This window comes from Ursus arctos, unplaced genomic scaffold, assembly GCF_023065955.2.
Source record: "Ursus arctos isolate Adak ecotype North America unplaced genomic scaffold, UrsArc2.0 scaffold_17, whole genome shotgun sequence".
NCBI classification, from domain to species: Eukaryota; Metazoa; Chordata; class Mammalia; order Carnivora; family Ursidae; genus Ursus; species Ursus arctos.
The window spans coordinates 24,367,312-24,387,008 of NW_026622841.1; the positions used below are offsets into that span (position 1 = coordinate 24,367,312).

At 56.4% G+C, this 19,697-nt stretch overlaps 1 protein-coding gene across 2 annotated transcripts in view; it reads left to right on the forward strand.

The window, feature by feature from the left end:
* Positions 1 to 702: 702 nt before the first annotated feature.
* SMAD7 (SMAD family member 7) overlaps positions 703 to 19,697 on the forward strand; it is a 30,932-nt gene continuing 11,937 nt past the window's right edge. The window contains exons 1-3 of one of the 2 annotated variants that reach the window (XM_026496282.4): positions 703 to 2,912; positions 4,214 to 4,267; positions 10,164 to 10,238. In XM_026496282.4, the coding sequence (XP_026352067.1) occupies positions 2,300 to 2,912; positions 4,214 to 4,267; positions 10,164 to 10,238 (742 nt within the window). In that variant the 5' untranslated portion in view covers positions 703 to 2,299. The remainder of the gene's footprint in view (positions 2,913 to 4,213; positions 4,268 to 10,163; positions 10,239 to 19,697) is intronic. The other variant, XM_026496283.4, reaches the window with a different exon arrangement.

Genomic DNA, 19,697 nt, shown 5'->3' on the forward strand with positions numbered 1-19,697 from the left:
CGGCGGCCCGGCTGTTCCCTCCAGCGCACACTTCCCAGGGCCTCGGTCCAGTCCGGTGTAAATGTCTTTTAAACGGAGACAGCGCTCTCCTCCCCCTTCCCTCCCGCGCGGCCAGGGGATCCGCCGCCAGGGCCTTTAAAACAAAACGAATGAATGAAGCGCTAGGGCGAGCGCGCGGGACAGCCACTGCGAAGCTCCGCGGGCTGGGTCTAAATCGGGCCATCGACCGGTTCGTTCCGCTCCAAAACCCGCCGGCGAAGCCCGCTCGGTGCTTTCGGGTCTTCCCATTTCTCCTCTGATCCTGCCAGGTCTCAGTCGATTTTGGGAGCTCCTCAGCTCCCCACCTTTACTCGCCCCCCCTAGTGGTCCCCCCCTTTACAGACCGGGGAGGGGGTGGCGGTGGCGGGGGGGCGGGGGGAGAAATAGCTTTTAGAAACCCGATCTGTTGTTTGCGAAACACAATCGCTTTTTTTTTTTTTTTAAAGCGACAGGGTGTCTAGACGGCCACGTGACGAGGCCGGAGCCGGGCGCGCCACTGCGCAGTGGAACCAGCAGAGCAGAGGGCCCGAGGGGGGGGAGCGGGGGGCGGGGAGGAGGCGGCGGCGGCGGCGGCGGCTGGGGGCGGGGAGCGAAGGGGGAGGAAGGGGGAGGGAAGGGGGCGGGGGCGGGAGGCCTTGCGGGAGGCGGCGAGCCGCGGGCACACTCGCTCACTCGCTCGGCGCACGGAGCACCCTGTCCCCGAGCCGCGCCAGCCGAGCCAGCGGGGCGCCGTGCTCGGTCCGCTCGCCGCGCGGGAGAGAGCTGCCGGAGACAGAGCCAGCCCGCCGGCGCCGAGCTGCCGAGCGTCCGGCCCCGGAGACCCTGAGTGCGGCGCGGCGAGCCCCCGGCGGCGGCAGAAGAACCCGAGCGCCAGGAGAGGGCGGACGGGGGACAAGGAGGCTCCCGGGCGCGACGACAGAGTCTCGGTGGAGGAGGCGGCTTGAGGACACCCGGGCCTCCTCGCCGCCGCAGCCGGGTCGGGGCGAGCAGCTCCTGAGGGGAGTCCCGGCGGCCAGCCGCGGCCAGGGGAGGGGGCGCCGGCGGCCCCCGCATTAGTGAGCAGCTTGCGCCCAGGAGGGCGAGAGCGCGCGACCCGCCAGGGGCCCGCCGCCGCCGCGCCGCCCTCCCCCGCGCTGTCAGCCCCGCCGGGCGCCGCCGCCGCCGCAGCATCTTCTGCCCCTGCGCCCCCGCCAGCCCCGAGGAAGTCCCCGCCGAGGACCGGGGCCCCCGGGAGCGCAGGAGGAAAGACCAGACTCCCCTAAAACACCCAGATGCCGAGGATTGAAGCAGCCTAGCCAGAGCTTTCTGTGGATTAAAAAAAAATACACGATTTTTTTTTTTCCCTTGGCAGAAGAAAAGGAGAGGAAGACCAGCGGGGCTCTGCAAGGAAAAAAGGGGATGTAACTCGTGGATACGTTTTTTTTCCACCCCTCAAATGTCTTGTTCTACTTTGTAAACATTTTCTTTTTTTAAACCCCAGCTCCAGCCGGACGCCCCCAGACCTCCGGGGGTGCGAGGAGGTGGTGGTTTTCATTTTGGGCTTTGCATATTTGGTTCTTAGATTTTTGAGAGCCTTCTTATTCCGCCAGACATCTCATGCGGGGTGAAGTCCACTCGGCCCCCTCCCCCGAGTCTTCGTGTGCACGGAATTCGAGGAGATCCGGTTACTAAGGATATAGAGGAAAAAAATAAATCGCGTGCCTGCTTTTTTTTTTTTTTAATTGCCTGTTCTCCCCACCCCCAAATTAAGTTGCTTAGCAAGGGGGAAAGAGGCTTTTTCCTCCCTCCAGCAGCCCAGCTGAACGCCTTTCGTTTTTTGCCCCCGCGGATCTTCCATGTAGGAAGCCGAGGCTGGCGAGCCCGACACTCGGGAGCCGCTGCGGGGGGGGCTCTTTTTTGGGAGGCGCCGACCGGGGCAGGCTTCGCCGCCCCCAGGGAAGCGGCGGCCGCGTTCCTCCGGGGTGCGCCGGGGCCCGAGAGCCGCGCACGGCGCGGGCCGCGCGGGGTGGGGCAGCCAGAGCGCAGGCCCCCGAGCCCCGGCGGGCGCCCCCGGGCCCCCGCGCGCGCCCCGGCCTCCGGGAGACTGGCGCATGCCACGGAGCGCCCCTCGGGCCGCCGCCGCTCCTGCCCGGGCCCCTGCTGCTGCTGCTGTCGCCTGCGCCTGCTGCCCCAACTCGGCGCCCGACTTCTTCATGGTGTGCGGAGGTCATGTTCGCTCCTTAGCCGGCAAACGACTTTTCTCCTCGCCTCCTCGCCCCGCATGTTCAGGACCAAACGATCTGCGCTTGTCCGGCGTCTCTGGAGGAGCCGTGCGCCCGGCGGCGAGGACGAGGAGGAGGGCGCGGGGGGAGGTGGAGGAGGAGGCGAGCTGCGGGGAGAAGGGGCGACGGACGGCCGGGCGCATGGGGCCGGTGGCGGCGGCGCGGGCAGGGCTGGCTGCTGCTTGGGCAAGGCGGTCCGAGGTGCCAAAGGTCACCACCATCCCCACCCCCCAGCCACGGGCGCCGGCGCGGCCGGGGGCGCCGAGGCGGATCTGAAGGCGCTCACGCACTCGGTGCTCAAGAAACTGAAGGAACGGCAGTTGGAGCTGCTGCTCCAGGCCGTGGAGTCCCGCGGCGGTACGCGCACCGCGTGCCTCCTGCTGCCCGGCCGCCTGGACTGCAGGCTGGGCCTGGGGGCGCCCGCCGGCTCGCAGCCCGCGCAGCCGCCCTCGTCCTACTCGCTCCCCCTCCTGCTGTGCAAAGTGTTCAGGTGGCCGGATCTCAGGCATTCCTCGGAAGTCAAGAGGCTGTGTTGCTGTGAATCTTACGGGAAGATCAACCCCGAGCTGGTGTGCTGCAACCCCCATCACCTTAGCCGACTCTGCGAACTAGGTAAGAAGTTCTGCGCTCACCCCTTTCCTTTCCCTTCCCCTGGCGCTTTAGTGGTGGAAGAACCCCCTTTCCCCCCGGGGTGTGTGTGTGTGTGTGTGTGTGTGTGCGCGCGCGCGCGCGCGCGCGCAGCCGCCTCAGGGCGGGGGTGTACATCCCCTTCTGGGAAGAGACTTTGGGGACTAAAGTAGAGAAAGGATACGGGGAAACTGCAAGGGCATTCCCTGGGGGTTCCCTTCCAGGTTTTTCTCCTCTGCAGCCCCTAGGTGGGCTGTGGGCACTGTTCAGGCACACACTCCACAGACACGCGGTTAAAAATGAGTTCCTTTCATTTCCACATCAGCTAGGGGGTGCAGAGAGAAGTGGGGGTCACGCCTCCCGTGCACCCGGAAAAGCGTTGAGGTGTGTGGCCGAGTTGGATTCGGTCCAAGCCCGCCAAGGAAGGTTGGGAGAAGCCAGTTGTAAAGGCTGGAAAGCTCTGTGCCTTTAGTAAATGAGTCACGTCGGGATGGATACTCCCTTGCCGCACAGCTCTGGGGTCTTGGGGCAAAGAGGGTTCGGATGGGAGGCCCAACTGGGTATCTCCTCTCAAGTCCGCCAGCCAGGATGGAAAAGAGCCAGCGGCCAGAAGTTGGGTGTCCCCAACTTTTACTCTCTTCCAGTACAGTAAAGCACAGAACTGACTCGAGGATGGGCTTTCCCCAGCCCCTCCGTGTCTTTGCCGCCCCTTACTGCGCCGGGCCCTGGGCTTCGCTTCTGAGACCCCAGCCTCCCTCGCTTTATCCTTTCGCCGCCGCCTCCACCGCTTCCCATTTCTCCACATCTCTGTGCGCGGCGGGGGATGTGCCTCGGGCTCCCACAGATCCTCCCAAGTTCACCAGCGCACTTGGGGCGCGTCTCCCGGGTGGGCTGGGAAAGGAGATCCCCGAGTTTCTGCGGGGGTGTGCGGGGGGCGGGGGTGAATGGCGCCCCCGGAGGGCGGGCAGGGGGCTTCGTCGCTCCCCGCCCCGGGAGCTGTGAAGTGCGCGGCCCGGGCCGAGCCGGTGCTTTCCAGCCGGGCCGGCGGAGCGCGGCGGCGGCGGTGGCCGCAGACGTGGAGGAGCGGAGCGCCGAGGCTGGCGCCAGGCGGCCTCTTTTGTTTATCTGACAGCTAAATATCAAGGCAATCACCGCCTCGCGGCCCTGCCTCCAACCCCCACAGCTAAGACAAACAGTTGGGCTAAAAGAATGCCTCTGTTATCATAAGTTTCTATCTCTCGTTCTCATGGCTCGGCCTTTATTTTCTCTTACTTTTTTAATTCCAGAGTCTCCCCCTCCTCCTTACTCCAGATACCCGATGGATTTTCTCAAACCAACTGGTGAGTGGATGATTTTAAAAATATCCTTCCTATCTTGAGTTAGAAATGGAGCCTGTAGAACGCGGATTTTTGTGTCGGGGCCGCGGCTTTGGGGAGGCGCTGGGCTTGCCCCGAGGTGATGCTGGGCTTCCTCTGCTGGAAGTTTGGTGGATTTTTCTGTTTTTGTTGTGGCTGGAGAGTGTGTGTGTGTGTGTGTGTGTGTGTGCGTGCGTGCGGGTGTGTGTGGGTCTTGCTGTCTGTCTAGATTTTCTTTTTTGCAAAGGTGTTCCTAGATAAACTTTATGTTCTGTTCCTTTTTTCTTATGCATTTTCACTCTCACCAGCGTTGGCTCAGCGTTCACGTGGAATTTGATCCACGCAGAGTGTCTCCAGCGCCAAATAGAACAGGTTGATGGGAAAATGCAGAGGCTTTGTGGGCGCCGGAAGAGTCAGAAGAATGGATAATTGGATGAGAGGGAAGACCCTTTCAAAGGTGTAGGGAAGGCTTTGGTTGGAAGTAAGAGGTTAGAAAATTTAAGAAGCAAAGGTGACAGCGCCCTGGCGGGTTCAGAAGGGGGAAGGCACGTGTGAGTCCCTTCTGCCCTGGGTTTTCTCAGAATTCTTGGTAGGGACTAGATAAGTTTTTAGCATAGCTCTGCTGGCCTGTTGCTTTGTCACTGGGTGGCTTGGAGCTAGAGCAGAAGCCCGTTTGAGACTGCCACCAGCCCTGTGGTGGTCGTCTGCATTCAGCTGCTGGCTGGCAGGGCAGGGGCTCACCCTATGGAGCACGCCGTGCCAGGGGGCAGAGGGTCAGCGAGACGAGGGCTCGAGCGTGCCAACGGGGATGGGCCCTGGAGTCCTAGAGCCCCTTCTTCCACAGTGGGGGAGGGTTCACCATCCGAAGAGTACGGATTGTAACTTCGGCCTTCAGGCCTGTGTACCTGAAAAATGGCATCCTCGTGACATTTTTGTTTTGCCAAGGTTCTGGTCTGGGCGAAGGAGACGTGAAGGGTTGGGCCCCATTTCTCTCTTGGAATTCCACAAGTCCTTCCTCCTCATGAGTTTTGGCTGTTGGGCCTTTCCCCCCCACTAATTAAAAGTTTTGCTGGGGCGTTGTCATAAATTAAATGCTTTAATGAACGGTGTCACCGAAGCCCGCGCTCTGCAGCTGGCCCTCCCGGGACTCCGCCGCTCCCTGCAGTCGGGAGGCGTTGCTGCCTGCCTGCCTGGCCTAATAAGAGTCTGCAAAGCATGTGATATTTTGCTTTCGATTTACAAAACACCAGATAAATGGTCATTAATGAGGAGATAACCGGCTCTCTGTATTCCTAACAAACGTTAACTGAAGTCACCAAGCTCTGTTTTCTCAGAATGTACCTTGACTGGGCTTTGACATCGAGACCCAGAATTTCTTTCATGAGGTTCGTTCTACAAGGAGCCATCTCCGCCCTGCTCTAGTTTTAACTTCTGTATCCTTCGCACGTGGAGGGCTTCCCTTAACCGAGAGGAAGACCTGTCATGTTGGCGCCGGGAGTAAAAATGGCTAGGGGTCCATACATGCTCCCAGAAACCTCTTAAAAGCATAGAAAAGGAGGGCCACGTTGTCTTCGGGTCTCCTGCAGAGACAGCAGGATAAATCCGTTCACGGGATTCAGACTGTCCTTCTGCCAGGCCAGGACCTCATTTTCAGTGAGTGGAGTGATAGATTTATTCATTAGCAAGTGTTGACATTAGGTAGCAAAATGTGTGTAAACAGAGAAGCCACAAAGACAGGAATGTGCCATTTCCAAGGGGGAGAAAAGTTTTCCAGATCAGCCAATAGGAAGTGATTAACCCGCCAATCGGAAACTCAGACAGCTGGTTACTCACCCAAAACGTTTTGTTTCAAACAAAACAGAACAACAAAAAGGAATGAAGAAAGGCCTTAGTTGTGGAGGGACAGGAGGTGGTAATAGGTGAACCCCCCCCCCAGAACTGTCCTCATACCCTGGCGGGCGGCCAGGTCTGGGAATGGTGGGGCTGGGGACAGGGCAGGGGCTGGGTTTGCTGGTGGCTGTGGCCAGGGGAGTCGAGGTCACACGCAGGCAGATGGGATGCTGCCCCAGGTTTTCATCTTTAACCTGCCCGTGAGAGGAGAGTAGTTGGCTGGAAAATGGAGATCAGCTGCTTGCGTTCTTAAGCGCCTGAGCCTGAGGTTGGATTTTTGGTCTTGGGTGATTAGGTGAGAACCAGTCGCAAGGTTTTAGAATGGACAACTGTTAAAAAACCTTAACCAGTTGCACAACTAAGGGAATCCCTCGGGGAAGTCTCCATCTCCAGACGAGGTGGTGGGAAGGGGGCTGGGGCTTGGTACCTCTGTAACCTTTGGAGGAACTCCCAGGGTTAAAGCTCGGAGCTCTCATTTTGCTGTGGTGCAAGCCATTCCTCGGTAGTCTCTGGTAGGGCCTGAGCTTTGTAGACCTGGGTGCTGGGTGGTCCCAAACCCTCAGGATCTTCCTGGAAAAGAGTCAGACATAACTGAACCTAGGGGCAAGGTGGCTGCGACTTGGGGCTGTCCGAAGTCAAGACGACGCCCTCCCCTCCCACAGGGGTTGAGGACATGCTGTTTCAAAGTAGAGGTTGGTGTATGGAGTGGGGATGCTAAGGGGACTGCTCTGTGGGCTCTGTTGCCTGTGTCCTTTGCATCCGATGGTGTGGACGGCTGAAGAATGGCTGGCGGTGTGTGTGGGCGGCGTTGTTGCTGGAGACACTGCTTGAGTAGGCTGGGGACCCAGGCGACCAGTACCCATTTGGTGGATCAGGCCTCCAAAGCGTAGTTAAGAAGTCTGGAATCCAGCCCTGTTTTTACCTCTTAACTCACGCCACTTAACTCTTTTGAACGTCTTTAAATCCAGACAATCAAAGAGTTAAGAGTTAGATGATTCATTCATTTGCTCATTAGTTGGTTCATTCATTCATTCTAGGGGCCTGATGATGTGCCTGCCTAAAAATGTGAATGATTCCAGTGCGGTGGGGTGTGCTTTCCCAGGGTTCATCCTAGTTGTGGTTGAGGGCAGAGCTGGGACATGGAGGGTATGGCTGTGGTTGGGGGAGCGGGGATGGGGCTTCTCTGGCCCTGGTGCCCCTTAGGAAGGTCAGAATCAAGTTGACAAGAACATCTTGAACTCTCCTGGAACCATTCTTCTGGTGAGAGAAGTGGGATCCCCCAGCTCCCTCACCTCGTACCCCCTCTGAACAGCTCATTTCTTGGCTGGTCCCCTGGCTTGCGTCTTTCAAGGACCGTCTTTTCCTGCCAGAGAACCCAGCACTTAGTGGGTGCTTGGTAATGCTTAAGGATGGAGGAGAGCCAGGAATGGCCTAGAACTTGGGAGTGTGTGCAGCCTGGGCTCTGGAGAGCCGGTGACACAAGGTGGAGGCTGACACGCGAACTTTGGAGGGCTCTCTCGCTGGAGTGTGTTTAGTACGGGAGGGATGGAGGTGTGGCCTCTTCGACCTTTACGAGCCTGGCGGTAGCTCGAGGCCAGTCTGGATGCTGGGACTGTCTCGACCTGACTACTTGCGGGGACTGGGGATGCCTGGGGAAGGGAGATCTGTGGGATGGGCGAGCTGAGCGCCGAACTCTTGGGCATGGCCCAGCTCACTGGGTGGCCCCTTGGGCTGTCAGTGACGCCTCAGTTTACCCGGGTGCGGGTTGAACAGGTATACTTTGCTACTTCACAGGGGTGGCAGGGAGGCCTAATTAATGTTTGTAAATCCCTCTTGAGATCAAAGGCTCTGCAGAAGGGCAGAGCACCATTTTATAAAAACGCTTGTGGTTGCCGGTGCGGAGCTGGCTTACCTTTGATCTGAGCCGGGCTGACACCACGAATGTGGTCCCAGCTCTGCCCCGCGATGCTGGGCTCTTCCTTTGAAACACACTTCACCCCTGGGATTCTGCCAGCCAAAGCTGGAGGAAGGGGGGTGGGCCGTGGCCATGGATCAGTCATCATGTTTAATGTGGGGGTGTCTTCCACTTGTGGGTAGGTAAAGCCTATCTCTAGAACATGGTGGAGGCCATCAAAGAAGTTTAGAAAGTGCAGGGTCTACACCAGTTAACAAGCGGCTCCATTTCCTGCTCCCCCTATTGTTTTGCATTTGATTAAGTGTATCCTGTAAAGCTGTATATTCCTGTTAGGAATTACACTTCACCCTGATAAAATGAGATTACACCCCTGCCCACCGCTCCGGTGTTCCCCCCTCCTCCGGTGAGAATTCTTGAGAAGTAGTTTCATCTAGCCTGAGAAAGACAGAGAATGGGGGGGGGGTCCTGGAATTAGTAGTTGGAGGGGCAGGGGGCAGAAACCCAGAGGTGGTTTTGGGGTCCCATGTGCCGCGCTCAGCCCCCTGCCTCCTTTTTTGGGGGGGGGATGGAGACTGCTGATGGGCTCCTTGCCTCTGGGCTGCTCTTACGTTTGGCTTCCTCTTGGCCCGTGTGGCCAAGTGGATCCTGTGGGAAACTGGTAGTACACACCCCGGGGACATCCTGCTGGTGACCTGGGGTATTGGGGGGCTGGAATTGTGCCATCTAACCTGGTGTGTTTGTGGTGGAGCCGGGAAGCCCCTTTCCCGAGCCAGCCTTTCTCTGTGGCTCTCTGGAAGTTTGGCATTGGCAATGGTGCATGGCGGAGCTTACAGGGTCCTTTGTATTTTTGTTTCATGGAACTAATTAGTTGTGGTTCGGAGGCATTATTTTTTGGTTTAGTTGCTGGGAGGGAGGTTCTCGAGTCTGTTTCTCAGCTAGAATTGTCATTATCCTCGTTAACATTTAGGTCACCGTGCTGAGCACCTGAGGGTGACAAAGATGTTGCAGAGAAGCTTCTAGTCTAGCTAGGGCAGACAGGATCTGAAGGTGAAAGATGAGCAGAGACGGCAGAAGGGAACTCCAAGTGGTGGGTGCCAGAAAGATTTTATGGGAACCGAGGGCAGGGGGCCTTGCAGGTCTGGGGCTGCCCGGGAAGGTTTCCATAGATGAGGAGTTTGAACCAGGCCTGGAGGGAGGTAGAACATGTCCCCTCCGGCTGGGAGCCTTGCTGAGACAATGTTCTCTGTCCTGATCTGGTGGTGGCTTTACACAGGTGTGTACGTAAGTAGGATTCACTGGGGTGTTCCTGAGATTTGTACACTTGGCCATACTTCTTACACGTGCATTCAAAAGGAAAAAGAAGGGGAGCCTTGGTGGCTCAGTTGGTCAAACATCTGCTTTCAGCTCAGGTCATGACCCCAGGGTCCTGGGGTTGGAGCCCCCTGCTCAGCAGGGAGCCACCTTCTCCATCTGCCCTTCCCCCTGCTCATGAGCTCTTTCTCTCTCAAATAGTCTTAAAAAAAAAAAAAAAAAAAAGGAAAAAGGAAAAAGAAGCCCCTTCAGCCCAAGGGCAGTCTTGAGAAAGTCCTAAAGAACTGGGAAGTCTGTCTTGCACAAGATGAGGGAGAGACTCATGGGGAGTCTGTGGGAGTGGTGGAGAGCCCACAGGATCTGAGCAAGGAGTCTTCACTCTTGACCCTTCTCTGGGATGGTTGGTAGGCAGACGACAACGGGGGTTGAGAACAGAACCCACGCGTTCTTTGACCTTGGGAACTACCTGGTTTCCTCAATGGGGGATTTGCAATAAGAAATTCCAGCCAGTCTGTGATCGAGCCTGACTTGGCTAATGATTAACTGGCTGCCCAGAGCCCAGACGGGTGACAGGGTGCTGTGGTCTGTCTCATGATGGGCAGCGAAGCCTGAGCAGACCATTAATAATCAGCATCGTGGCGGGAGTCAGCTGTTTGGAATGTGTGGTTTCTCTTTAATGCTGTTTAGAATGTGCTTAAAAATTAATCTTGGTGTTGTTATTTATTTTTTTGTGTATTTATTTCTCTCTCCTTTTCAAATCCACAGCAGACTGTCCAGATGCTGTGCCTTCCTCCGCTGAAACAGGGGGAACGAATTATCTGGCCCCTGGGGGGCTTTCAGGTGAGACATTTTTCTCTTATTCTCCTGGCAATTCCAAGACCTCTTGAAATGACTGGACTGTGGAAGAATGGGGGTGGCCTTCTGCTGCCCCAGCTGGTCTGGGATTAATTCTCACTTTTATGTGCTTCAACGGGGTGCATCCGTGGGGACTCGGGCCCCTGAGCTGGTCATTCTGCCGTCCCCTACGCATCAGGACGCAGGGCCTGCTCCGTGGAGGAGGAAGTGGGGGCCAGCTGCGGACTGGCGGGGTGCTGTGTTTGCTGGTTATTGTGAAAGCAGCTACTGGCTCGAAGGGCTTGCACTTGCTGACTTGGCTGTCATTAGTTGATGGGTTTAAACTCTGTCGTTACTGCATTGAGCGCCTTGAAGGGGATGGATCCACCTTTTGGGAACTTGAAGACAGATCCCAAGTGTAGGATGGGAGTTGTGTGTCGGAGTCCTTGATGCTTCTGTGCAAGTTTTCATTTCCCAGTCTAGCTTGGTGCGTGTCTGAGCACGGGAGCCCTGCAGACCCTCGATACTTCGCAGGGCTACCCAGCAGGGAAGGTTTTCCACAGGGCCCATGGGCCTGCTTGCGGGCCTGGAATGCCAGTGCTGGAGGGTTATGGGATGGAGGGAGGGGCATTGGGTAGCCCAAGCATCATTGTCCCTGAGGGGCTGGAGGAGAGAGTCATAAACTTGGAGAAACTCATTAGCAATGTAAGTGGGAAGCATTTTCCTCTTTCAAAAGACATCCGGTTTCCACCTGATTTTCCCACCCCAGTATGGCATCACTGGATTTTCTGAGAGCTAGCTGAAAGCAAGAGGGAAAGTAGACCGGGGGAGGGCGTGGGGGAGAAATTCCAGAGTTCCGTCTATTTGTTGTTTCTTGCTTTGGGACATTGGCATAGGATCCTGGCAGCTTGAAAGGAAGCAGTAAAATTGTCTTGGGGAGTGGGGGGTGGGGGACACGACTGTGGTGTACCCTCTTCTGTGAGATGACCTCTGATGGGTCAGGCGCTGCCTCCATGCCACGGTCATGCTCAGCTCATCCCGGTCAGCACCCCCCCCCCCTCCAGGAACTGAGCTTGTGGAAGACGGCTTTAGGAAGACCCTTGTTTGTTTTTATTTCAGTGCAATATATACTCTGACTGTTGTCTGGACGGGAGGGTATTGTTTACCCAAAGCTCCTAATGAGGAGTGAGCAGGAAGGAGAGAGGGGACCCAGAGAGGGGCGGGAGGACGGGGCTGGACCACAGCGGTTGGAGGAGGGAGAACTTGCAGGAATGGGTGAACTGCATCTTTTCTGCTTTCTGAGAAAGTTCCTGAAAGAAAGAAGGCCAGGAAGAGGAGAGGGTCTGGGCAAAAGAACACACTCAGAATGTTGTTAGATGGGTTTATTTTGTAGATCCTGAGTGGGTAGGGAGGAGCCCCAGCCCCTTTGAAGCAAGGGAAGTGGTAGCTTTTGAAAGGGGGGCTTTTCGGAAGGGTTGGCTTACTGATAACATCTTGTCTGTCTCCTCTGCTGGGGGAAGTGACGGTGGCCGAGCATCTCCTCCCTTGGCCACAGAGCCAAATGACAGCACGCCCCAGGCTCCCCCTCGGAGATGGGTGGGCTTGACTTGGCGGTCCCAAAGCTCTCCCAGTCCTAGAAAGAAACTGGGGGTGGGGGTGTGTGTAAAATACCGATTAACTGCTTCCCCGCCCCCTAAGGTAATGGCAACCGTTTAGATTACTACGGAGCTGTTAGGGAGGAGTGGGTGTCTCTGAAGGGATCGAATGGTTTAACAAAACTGCAAAAGGAAAAAGACCAGGGGCCTCCACATGAAAGAGCATTTGTTTTGAATTTTAGCTCTTAATTTACTAATTCCCAAGGCTTCAAAGTTTGAGCTCTTTCTTCTTTCCGTTCAGAGTTGGAGCAGTTTATTAATAATGTGCTGTGGGGGGAAATTGAAGAAACTTGATTTTTGGGTTGGTGCCCGGTGGTTTGGGGGTGTCAGCAGGGGAGGTGATGGGCACGGAGAAAGCCTGGGGCTGCACCCTTTGTAGCGAGAGTGCCCCCTAAAAGATGGTTCCATGGCCCAGGTCCAGGACGAGGGTTTTTGCAAATGGAATGAGCCCAAACCTCCTTCCCAAGTTGATCTTTCCGTGGGGGGAGGGGGGGTGGCCTGGGTGTGTCCGCCTTGGAGGATGAGGCTGGTGGGGGCTGTGGTGGCAGCGTGGCTGAATGGGGCAGGGCTTGTGGTCGCGGGGGAGCAGGCTGCCCAGGCGAAGGGGTTAGCAGAGGCTGGAAGGTGGGAGCCTGCTTCAGGAAAGGGGGGGCCAGTGGGCATCAAGGTGGGGAGCGGTGAGAGCGCCTACAAGGATCTGCCCCCTCCTCCCCCTTGAAATAACCTCTCTGAGTGTCTCTTTCACAGGCCCTGTGTGCTGTTTTCCTTCCTGTCCTGCCCTGGCTGAGAGCGGGCTTAATGAATGGGGCTCAGTTTAGGGTGGGAGGAAGGTCGGGAGCGGGAGCCAGGGCTTGATTCTCTTGGCAAGGGAAGAAGGGAAAGAAAAAACAGCCAAATGTGAAAATGTGGTGCCTCAGAGGTGGGGGTGGGGGTGTGCTCAAAGGCATTCCCCTCCTGAACTGCCGGGGTGACTCCAAGGCTGGCCCTTCCCTCTCCTGCAGGGAAGGGGAGTGGGCGGGTGGGAGCCCTGGGAGCAGGCCCGCTGGCTGCATTTGGAATCCAGCCTTGCAGCTTGGGGCTGGCCGGGGAGGCGACGGGCCCAGGCCTCCGGGACTTGCAGTGAAACATACCCCACCCCTGCAAGTTTCCTCAGTCTGGGAAAACGGCACATTTTTAGAAGGCTGGGACTCGGTTCCAGAAGATTGTACTTTCATTTCTGACAGCCGGCTCTCTGAGACAGATGGATTGCTCGGTGCGTGGTTTTGTGTGTGTGCGTGCGCGTGCGCTGCAGACGTACAGATAGACTTCGCCGTGCACACACGCATGAGCAGGCAGGGGCCCCCAGGCAGGCTGTGGGCTAGGCCTGGGTTCCTTCCTTGCGCCTGGGGTGGGTGGACGGCAGGGCGGCTTTGCCACGAGGATACGCGCTTTGCGGGTGGGGGAGTGTTTGTGGATCGGTTCTCAACTCTGAATCGGCAGCCCCGAGTTCCCCCGCGTGTGTATAGGGCCCTTTGAAAGGCATGCACCTCCTGGAGCGGGTCCTAGCCCCAGAAGACCCACCCTGGAGAGGTCTGATGGAGAGGGGAAGCTTCTAGGTTAGGCTGGGTGGTGGAAGCAGGAGGTTTCGCTCCCAGAGCTTTCGGTATCACTGGTAATCAAAAGCATGTGCTAGAAGCTGCCATCTTTGCAGCCTCCATCTGGAGCTCCCGGTGGGGCTTTCGTTGAGCTCATCTGCTGTCCTGGTCTGGGTGGGTTGGAGGAACACCATCTCTCCTGCAGCTTCTGGGTTGTTCAGCTGTAGGCCCACCCTTCGTCGTCCTCCCTGTACGTAGTAATGTCTGGAGCTGGCTGGGTTTCAAGACTTACGTGCCCCGCCCCCGGAGGCCAGCAGTTCCGTCGTTATTTTACCTTCAAGAGAGATGCCACCATGGAATTCAAGGAAGGAGGTGGGGGGCAGTGGTGACCTAGGTAGTGATGTGTCTTGCGGGGTTGGGAGGGGAGTTGAGGGAGCCCAAACTCTTGGCTGTGCAGAGTCGTGCTTGTTGGAGAGAGCGTCCCACCAACCCAAGGGAGGGTCTTAAGAACCATGTAGAACTTCTGGTTCCCACTCTGGGTGATGGGAGTGTTCTTAGGTCATGCCCTTGTCTCTCCTCCTCTTTGGTTCCCGCTGGCATCTATGATAGCTACAAAGAAGTCTTCAAAATTACCTGTATAATCTGGAAATGGGCTCTGGCTCAGTCTGTGGTCAATTTAGGCTCAAACCAAGTAACTTCGGATCTTGTTTTTAAGCGCAGTTCATCGGCTCCATGTGAACAGTTCCTTGTTGTCTGGCTTGGAATGGTGATGGCACACTGGGAATCTGGACCTGGGTGCCTGTCGCGGTGTTTTTCGTGTCTCCCTCCTCTGCCTGGGAACAAGCGGCTTGTGATTTCACTGAGGTCTCCAATGTGGGGGTGGGGGGTGGGGGTGGTGGAGGAGGAGGACGACGAGGATTGAGCTCATCCAAGGGGCCCAAGAGCACAGGCTTTGGGGGATGCACCGGCCCATGTGACCATGAGTGAGCTTCCTACCTACCCACTCCCTTACCCTCGGATCCAGACAGTCTGGATCTCTAGGGACCCAGCCCACAGCTCCCTGAATGCCAGTGTAGTGACTCGGGCCTGGGCCGGCTCACCTGGTGCACGCCCACTCCCCCGTGAAGACCCGTCGTGGACAGCAGCTCGGGCTTCTGCAGTGCTGGAGGCCGTGCTCTCGGCCCTGGATGAAGGTTCACTCACGAAACCCCCTTTGTCCTGGAAAGAAAGAGGTAGTCAGGCAGGGGTTAAGTGCAGGGAGACAATGCTTAAAGTTCTCTGGAGCAAATCTGGGCTGCTCTCCTGGCCAGACTAGACGGGCTTCTGCCTCCTGCATCCTGTCACTGAGGCAGAACAGGGCCTCCTAGCAAAGGGGGAGGGGGCCAGCTGAGGGCCAGTTTCCAGGGTCGCTTCTGGCTATAGTCTAGTACATGAAATCTCCCCGTACCCCCTTGGCCCTCTCCTTAGCAGAGCCTCGCTATAGCTGGGTGGACTTCTAGACCTGGGCGGCCTCTGTGGCAAGCTCCAGGCGAGTAGGACAGTGGAGAGGGAAGAAGTGCCAAAGTGGGGCTCAAGTTCGGCCTCCTTTGCACGTTTTATTGTTGCTGTTCCTGTACGGAAAGCCTGCTCCTGCCGGTGCGCGCTGATCGCCGTGCTAATGCTGTTCACTTCAGACCCGGCTTGGAACCCACAGGGGCAACTTCCAAGCAGGTGCGGGGGGACGAGGCCTAGGGTGCTCGGTGGTCCCTGCAGGTTAGAAACCCTGGGATCTTCCGAATCACGGTGTGCGGGTGGGGGCCCAGTGTCGGTATTTCGTGATCAAGTGTGCTGACAAGTTGAGGAACCCTTGGTGGAAGGGGCAGAGGGGTCTCTTGCCCTGCAGGGAGTGTCTGGTGGCTTCTCTTGGTGGCCGCACAGGTGTTCTGTGATGCTGTGTATTCTCTATAGCGAAGAATTTGAGGATCTCACGTCCTGAACCTCCTCGCAGATACGACGTTTGCTTGATCAGAGAAACTTGACAAGGTGCGTTACCTTTGCGCCTTCCTCCCGTTGATTTTGCTGCTGTTAATGAGATCGTAAAAGTGACCCGCGGGACAGTTTCCTTTTGGGGTGGTCACAGTGTTAGGGAACCATGTAGGTACTGGTGATGGTTGCACAGCTCCGTGAATGTCACTAGTGGTAAATTTTATGTTAATGTGTATTTTACCACAATTTTTAAAAGTAGTGACCTGTGGTAGCTTTTAAATGCGTGCAGATACTTGGATAATCAAGAGCGGTGATTCCAGAGAAGAAAAATGGAGAGACTTGTGTGAGGTGCCTGGGAGCTACTGTTGACAGCTGTTCCCAAAGCACCGCTGAGGTCCCCTGGGTTGGGGGGCTCCCTCCTGGGCCGGGAGCCTGTTTTCTCTGACACTTAACTCCCTGAAGAAGTGGGGAGAAGCAGGCGCTTCTCGGTGATTTTTTTTTGACCTTCCCTTTTCCATGTGGGTTGCAGAAATGAGAGGCAGGAAAGTTCCCTGTGGTTCTTTCCGAGCCTGACCTTTCTGCAGGGGAAGTGAGCGCACTTGTCCCTCTCTGCCCCAGATACTATTTTCCCCCCAGGTCTACCCAGCCTGGTTCCCTGCTGCCTGGCCAGGCCGGGATTGGAAACCAAGCACGATACAGGGGCTGTCCCCCAAAGCCTGGGACCCCCTGCCCCTTCTTGTGGATCCAGACTCCTCCCCTGGCTCTAATGCCAGGGCCCCTGGTCGATGTGACATCCCCACTGAGGTTATAGGGCTGCAGAGGGAGGCGGGTGACTTGCCCGGGAGCCCTCCCTTTGCAGGAGCCTCGTGAAAGGTTACTGTACAGCACGGCCACTGGGAGGTCACCACTGGTCCTACCATCTTCCTCGCTGGGGATTGAATGGCTAGCCCAGAGTCTGGCCGGGTGCCTACTGTCACAGAGAGGCTTCCTTTCTGGGCTATTTTCAGCGGGAAGATATTATTAACTGCTGAGACACAGTTCTCAATTTAGTGGCTAACACACCAAGAAAGCAACATTGACTTTGTCAGCAATGGCTCTACCCAAACACGCTGGGCTGCCCCCGGGCCCTTCCACGTCTCCCCGTGGGGTGTCTTGGGGGACCTGGGGTGGGGAAGCTGCGATCAGAGAGAGTGTCTGCCACACGTGGATCGAGCCGCCTTAATGAAGCCATTTCTCGAAAGGTGTGGAACACGGTAGTGTTTATGTTCTGAGGTGGGGAGATTTTGTGCTGGGAATGGGGCACTGGATGGAAAAAGGAACTTTCTGTGGAGCTGAGGACAGTTGTTTAAAACAGAGTGATAACTTTCACCTTGTAAGCGAACAGGAAATATTGGGATAAGACAGGAAATTGCATCATTCCTTTTATAAGAAGAACTCCAGAAAAAAGTTGTTCGCAAAAGGTAGTGGCTCAGAGGAGGCCAGCGCTGGGTTTTTTTTTTGTTGTTGTTGTTTCTTTGGGTTTTCTCCCCCCTTCTTCCCTTCCACTCCCACGAGAACTTTTAGGCCATTTTCTTTAAGAAAGGGGCTGTTTGAGAATTTTATGTTATTTTTATTATTTAAAAAAATATTTGACCAGAAGGGTCACCTTCAGTTGAAATGTTAACTGCAGCCTTATTTCCTGGTTCACTAAAGAATCTTTCATGACTTTTTCAGCTTCCTTCCCCAAATGGTGAGGCCAAGCAGCTCTTGGCTGGAAATGAATTTTGGTTTGGCTGCTCGAGGTCCTCAACACTGAGCCCCACCCAGTGTCATTAGCTCAGTTTTAACTTGCAAAAGAAAAAAAAAAAAAAAAAGAACCTCTTGATTTTTTTTTTTTTTTTTTTTTTTTTTTTTTTGGTGGGGGGTAGTAGGTAAGAATTTGCTCATGCCCGCAGCTTTCCACCCCAGCCTTGCCTTCCCCTAATGTGGGTGCCTGGCATGGGGCAGGTGGGGAGTCGAGGCTGCCTTGGTTTCTCCAGCCACAGAGCCCAGTCCCGTGTCCGCCCCTGCAACCCCCAGGAATTCCTTACCTTCTGAGACTATGTTTCTAGGGCGCTAGTGAGGAGTGGAGAGGAAACGGGCTTCAGAGCTCCCCTGCTAAATAAAGCTGTGCTCTGCCCTAGGGGAAGGGGGTGATGTGGCCCACCAGTCACCCAGAAGCTTTCCCCAGAAAGAGGGCTTGCCACAGCCCCACACGGCGTGGGGGAGTAGGCAGTGTATTGTCCTGGGTGTAAAAACACAGTTTCCATTTACTCATCTCTGGGTTTCTGAGTCCCCCTTTTGATGATGTCATTGTTCTGATGACATGGGTCAGTGCCCCAACCCGTGCTGCTAAGGGGCCCCCGGGTAGGATGGAGACCAGAAGGAGATTTGTGTGTGGCTGGCTTGCTCCCCACTCCCTCCCGCCCCTCACCCCAGCTTTTTTTCCTTCGCGTGCATTGTTTTGTTTTCATAACACAACAAGAGCCCTGGGGTGTGTAAGAGCATTGTTGAACACTGGGTGAGCGTAACTTGTCCAAACAGAGCAGGACGCCAAGGCAGAATGCTGTGGGCAGGTGGTATGCCCACAAAGGTGGCCGGGCCGGTGCCTGGCTTGGAAACACTTCTCTCGATCTGCCGCAGCTGGCTGGGCAGTAGGTGAGGACAGGGGCTTCTCTCTGCCCGCCCCCACCGGGAGCTGGGACGGGGCCTGGGCCTTTCTGGCTGACCCCTGGCTGGAAGGCGTGCTCCCCTCCCAGCTAGGTTCACTTGCACCTCCCTCTGGCAGGTGTAAAGCTGGGTGGGCCAGCTGCTTTGGGAGAAGCCAGCATGTCTGTGGTGCATTCATTCGGTGATGGTTTCTTGAGCACCTACTATGTGCCCGGCTCTGCAAGGTGTGGAGGATGCAGTTTTGGGGCCTCCCGTAGAAATGTCGTTTGTCTGGAGGTGTTTTTGGGTGAGTGAGGTAGAGGGCTCTTGAATGGGATTTGGCTCAGTCTGGAGTACAGACAGGGAGGGCAGCTTGTCAAGCAGTTTCTACAGGACAGAGGGAGCCTGGGCCCTAGGGCTCGGAGCCGGGCCATGGGGTGAGGTGTTGTAAGACACGGTAGGGGTGCAGGGATGGGCCTCTGGGGTGATTGTCTGAGCACGCGGGCTAGGCAGGCTGGACAGGCAGAGCTTTTCCGTCATTGGCTTTTGCCTCTGCTTTGGTTGTGTGGTCTGTTGAGGGTTGAGATAAAACAAAGCTTGTGGATAAACAGAGGTCTGTCTCCTCCAGCTCCAGCCCCCCACCCCTCCCCTTGATTGTCAAGATAACAGCAGTAACATTAGGAGGTACAGTTAAAATCCAGACCCTGGTAGTACCTGGGTGTGCAGTGTGGAGCCAAGGTGACCAGCCGTGCACTGGCTCTGTTGTGGGACCACAGCCCCAGGTGGGGGAGGTGGGAGGCAGGGGGGGAGTTCAGCACAGACACAGATGTCTGGAAAGATAGTATCATGATGTCTTGACAGCCACAAGGCAGGTGGGCAATCTTTAAAAGCCCTGGAGCTCGACTTTGCTTTTAGAACCCTGGTGGGCTTGATTCTCAGGAAGACCATTTGGGGATGCAGCTCGTGCGTTTTAATGTTAAATCTGCCGGTCAGGCCCATTTCTGAGATGCCCGCGCGGCGCGGGAGGTCCCGGCCATCTGCGGTGGTTCTGTGCGAGGAGAGCTACTAGGCAGTGACCAGAGGTGTTCATTTCCGCGCTCACCCCGCCCCCGGCCGTCGGAGGGCTCCGTTCCTGGAGGTCACTCATTTCATTGATCTTCTCGCTCTGCTCTGGAACCCCACCAGCCAGAACAGTCCGCGAGCTGGTTTGGCGTGGGGGTTTGATCCAGGGCAGAAGGAAAGAACTGATCTCCACTCCAGTTTCATCTTGTCACGCTGGGAGTCTCTGTCAGCAGACAGCTCAGTTCGCTGGCCAGGGACTGTTCGCGGCTCTCGGATTTGGTCATTTCAGAATTGCCTTTTTACTTTGAACTTGGGATGGCCGCTCAACAGGAACAGAAACAATAATGACGCCACCCGATGACTGCTCTGTGGACGCACCTTTTTGCGTTTGCCACTCAGAGGTCATGTAGCTGCCCCCGTCACCCTGTCCCCCCAGCTTCCACTCTTCCAGGCCCCTAATGAAGGTGGAAGGGTGTCCTTCCCCAGTAGGCGAAGTGAACTCTCCAGGCCGGGAAGGTCTTGAAAAGGTGCCTGGGGACCTT